The sequence below is a fragment of the Bombyx mandarina genome, chromosome 09 (genome assembly GCF_030267445.1).
Source record: "Bombyx mandarina strain Sakado chromosome 09, ASM3026744v2".
NCBI classification, from domain to species: Eukaryota; Metazoa; Arthropoda; class Insecta; order Lepidoptera; family Bombycidae; genus Bombyx; species Bombyx mandarina.
Window position 1 is genome coordinate 2,529,746 of NC_143216.1, and position 4,951 is coordinate 2,534,696.

At 40.5% G+C, this 4,951-nt stretch overlaps 1 protein-coding gene across 1 annotated transcript; it reads left to right on the forward strand.

Annotated features, from left to right (window-relative positions):
• Positions 1–284: 284 nt before the first annotated feature.
• On the forward strand, positions 285–4,312 carry LOC149502295 (uncharacterized). Its single transcript, XM_089729670.1, has 2 exons — positions 285–989; positions 4,113–4,312. The coding sequence occupies exons 1-2, from the start codon at positions 524–526 to the stop codon at positions 4,295–4,297; spliced, it is 651 nt and encodes a 216-aa protein (XP_089585796.1). The 5' UTR covers positions 285–523; the 3' UTR covers positions 4,298–4,312.
• Positions 4,313–4,951: the final 639 nt, after the last annotated feature.

Genomic DNA, 4,951 nt, shown 5'->3' on the forward strand with positions numbered 1-4,951 from the left:
AATTATTGACTTTGTATTCCATTGGCAGTCACAGAACTCTTCTGAACGACATCTTAGATAAATTACAGGTTAACTATTAACCTTTATTTAATGCAGGTTTTGAACCGTATTCTTTGAAGGAGACGATTATATTCAAATCAATCTGTATTGATATATCAATATATTTTTTTTGTCCAAATGCACAGATTGTCACCTTTGATAATAGACGACTCAAATACGATGAGTAATTAATAAGATTTGAAATACATTAGAACAAAGTATTTTTCGTTTTATGATAGTGTAACGGACGTGACGTCAGCTGTCATGCCCCGCCGCCAGCCAAGCCGCCAAGCCATGTTAACACGCCCCCTTCCGCCACCGCCGCCAGCCAAAGCCAACGAAGGGGGGATAGTGTTAATAAAACAAGCCATGCCAGCCATTTCTACCTACTTTTCTGCATTCTTGCACAAATAAAAGAACTTGTCGTTACGCTGCTGATTTTTATTGTCACATCATTTGCAACAATCAGAAGTGGCATAAAGAAATGAAACAACGTCATATACACGCTCAGATCTCTCGGTCTTCTGACAAGTTTGAAGAAGATGAAGCTCCTATTCCACTGGCGAGGAACGTGTTGAAAAATTGCTTCAGAAGGAGGTCCACAAGGCGATACTTGAGCTACAGGATGAAGAACCTGAAACAATCAAATCAAAGGTACTTCGACGTCGTCGAACCAAGAGCGCCTGCTGCCCTGTCCTTCCATCATTCTGGTTCACGTAGAGGGAAACTAAAAGAGCAGCAACGTGGTTACTCCACTGCGGCACTACGAGCTTCACGGCGCTTCACGAGATTCACGGCTACGAGCTTCCTTCTCCCTGCCTGCGACGCTGCTGAACGGCGAAGACAGCTACATCAAAGACATCAACATGGGCTCGGAGACCATCCTGTGGCCGCCGGGCGAGGTCCTGCCGAGGGCCAACAGCTGCGAGGAGCCACAGCCAAACAGCCAGGTGTGTTGCATTTCTACTTGCCCTAGCCATGCCATTACAAATATTTCGAGATTTGTGGGTAGAAATAAAAAAAATTAAAAGGAGCCATTAAATATTAGGAGTCATTCAGATTTAAAAAAATACAGTATAAGCATTGCTTTGCTACGAATACACATGATTTAGGTATTGCCAATTTAGTTCAAATGCAAATTAAGCTTACTAGTGATCAGCCCGTGTATCGCCACTTTTAGACATCGGCATTATAAAATAATCTGAATCTAGTCATGCTTCACCAGTGGTCTTATTAAGAAAAAGAACGGCGACAGTAGGCTATGCGTTGAATATCGTGCGTTAAACGCTATGGTAAAATATAAAAGTATCCACCGAACAGTACTGCACGAGTTTAGATTTAGCCCAGGGCTACCATCAATTGAGCATTGTGCCAGACACACAACTGCTTTCATTACACCGCAAGGTCATTATTTCTAGTACACTAGAATTCCTTTTGGTTTAGCAAATGCGCCATCTGTATTCATGCGTTTCTTCTTTATCTCCACCTTATTCCACTAGGTGGGGTAGTTAAATGCGTTTAATAAATAAAATAATTGAGTCTGTGGGTAGAAAAGAAATGGGTAAAAATAAATGTAGGTCAGATCGAGATACTAGCAATTTTAAACGATTTACATCTACCCTCAGTTGGTATAAAATCAGGTTCAATAATTATTGAGAAAGTACTTGGGAAATTTTATGGTGGAGACTTAAAATTAAATATGAGTAAATGCTCATTCTTGGAGGAACAAGTCACTTATTAGGTCATGAAATATCTTCAGACGGTATACAGCCGGGTGCAACAAAAATTGACGGCCGTTTCGCAGTGTCCTGTGCCAAATAATGCTTATAGTGTGCGACAGTTTATTGGTTTAAAAAGAAAAAAAAAAGATAAATCATGGGTGTGGGGCCGTGAACAAAACGCGAATTTCGAACAACTGAAAAACAGCTTACGTTTCAAACCTGTGCTAGCTCTGTATAATCCTATGCTTCCTACAGAAATACAAACCGATGCGTGTAACTTAGGAATTTCTGGTATACTATTACAAAAACAAACTGACAACTCACTGCGGCCTGATAAACTATTTTAGCCGGGTTACTAGGAAGGAAGAATGTGTATCATAGTTAAGAGCTCATAACCTGGCGGTCGTACAATCGCTACGTAGGTTCCGTGTTTATGAAGTAGGTAAACATGATATAGTAGAAACTGATTGTACTGTGGTTTGTGCTACGCTTACCAAACGCGACATTATACCATGCATTGCGCGATGGTGAGTTTTGAAAGAAGATTATGACATTAGTGTTGAGTATAGACCTGGTGAACGTATGGAAAATTTGTAGACGCGCTTAATAGGCATCCTGTTGACATGATGAACGTGAATCGTCTTAGTTACCGATTGATTCTGTACTGTGCAATGTCAGGACGAAAAGCTTAGTTCGATTATAAAGCAATCTATACTAACATTATAAAGCTGAAGAGAGTTTGTTTGTTTGAACGCGCTAATCTCAAGAACTGCTGGTCCGATTTGAAAAATTCTTTCAGTGTTAAATAACCCATTTATTGAGAAAGGTTATAGGCTATATAACGCTAGCACCGCTAAGACCATCACTGGGTCACGCTAAGACCAATACAAGCGAAGTACCAGTAAGTAATGTTTCAAAATCGGGTTATTTTCCCTTTTGAGAGCTTCCGGTGCGTGCGCTGCAGAAACTGTTAAAGTTTCGCTAAAATAATGTGACAGAATTGTACCCCTTTAAAAGATCTAAAAAAAAAATGTCCGCGATAGCATATGTTAAGGTTGGCTCACTATAACGTTTTTTTTATGCTAATCAATTTGTACTAAAATAAAGCATTCTTTGTGAACTATATTCCACGCGGACGAAGTCGCGCTGATGTTAAAGATAATTATGAATGAACTAGTTCGAAAAACTTTTAACGGAAACAGACTCTCAGTCCCTTCGGCTAAATGGAAAATTGTACAAATGCACTATGACGACATTTGTCACGTGGATCTAAATCATCGTTTAGCTTTGATTAAAAGCCAATATTGGTTTCTTAAAATGACAGACACACTTTATTAGGAAATACGTGGCAGCATGTCTTTATTATACACACATGAGAAGGATAACTATGTTAAAAAAAAGAAGACATGTCTATATCCGATCTCTAAACCATCTGATACTATGCGCATGGCACAAATAGATAACATGATGCCCTTCTGTAGGACATCTAAAGGGCACCAACCAGTACATGTTCGTAATGAAAGATGCGTTGTCTAAATTTGTGATAGCTGAACTTACGCGTACTGTAAATTCAATCGGGACCATTCGTGCATTGAAAAATATATTAATAGGGTTTGTTCAGATACCCGAATCACGTGGTGACAGACTATGGAAAAGCTTTTACGAGTAGGTACTTTAAAAAATATATCAGAAGATAAACAGTTTAGGCATACGTTAAACGGTATTGCTTGTCCGCGCGCTAATTGGCCAGGTTGAACAAACTAAACATACAATTTTATGTGTTGCGGGCAACTGATCGTAGTGAAGCTTCAAATAATTTAGTGAACTCCGTCATTTGAGGCACAAACAACACAATTAAAAGTAGCAGCGGCTACAAGCCTTGTGATTTAATCTTTGCGCGCTCTGGTAGGTCAATATGTCATGTTTCGATTCCTGGTCGCAAACCAGAAACTGTTGACGCACGGCGTAAGATAGCTACAGCTAGGATAAAACAAGCGAGTACAATAATGACACACAACATTAATATAGAAAAAAAGCTCATGTTTATAAGAAAAGGGGATTTTGTATCGTAGAGACAGGCTCCAACTGGTTAGCAGCGCCGCTAGGATTAATACCAAATTAGACGATTTGTACTCAGGTTCGTATGTAGTAACTAAAGTAGTAGGTTTTATGAAGTTATAAAAACTTCACTGGCCTGGTATCAACAGATTCATTAAGGCCCTATAAAAGTATAGCCCATGTGTCCGATAGCGCTAGTAGTTCCGATGAGCAGCTCGAAACTGAAGACCTTATTGATTTATTTGAGAACTAAATGTTTTTGTGTGTTCCCCATTGCGGGAGCAATTGTTGCAGGATGGCCGAATGTAACGGACGTGACGTCAGCTGTCATGCCCCGCCGCCAGCCAAGCCGCCAAGCCATGTTAACACGCCCCCTTCCGCCACCGCCGCCAGCCAAAGCCAACGAAGGGGGGATAGTGTTAATAAAACAAGCCATGCCAGCCATTTCTACCTACTTTTCTGCATTCTTGCACAAATAAAAGAACTTGTCGTTACGCTGCTGATTTTTATTGTCACATCATTTGCAACAATAGATTACGTGAGACAGATTATTAAACGCCTATTTTTCCCGCGAAGCGATAATGTTTTTCGGTTTGTTTGGGGCAAGATTTCTAGAACAAAATTTCGACCTCGTGTCTCAGGGTGTCTCATGTCCCAAGGGGACATTTAATTTTCCTTATCTAATCGTTCGCAGCCTAAGAGGCTATTCCAACTTCACGCGGACAGGTAGGTGAGCTCACGGGCTCAACCTCAGAGAGTTGCTGACACTAGCCCTAGCAAGAGCAGTGCTTCGCTGAATCTACCACCGGATCGGAATCGCGACCCACTGAGAAGATCCCACGAGAAACTCCGTGCGTTGTCTTCTTTATACCATCATTCACCACTGCTGTAGGGTAAAAAACACAATAATTCTATCAAGATCACATCACACTCATAGTAATTCTATCGAGAATAGATGGCAGTAACTCATTCGGTTTCAGATTATAATCGTACGCGGCTATTTCCTGCCTATGAACGGACATTCATTGTATGTTAATACGCCGATAGGGATCAGGTGCGGGATCATTCGCCATCGGTTTTTAGATAACGTCGTAAAATACACTCGGTAAATAGAATTTAGATATTTGTTGGAT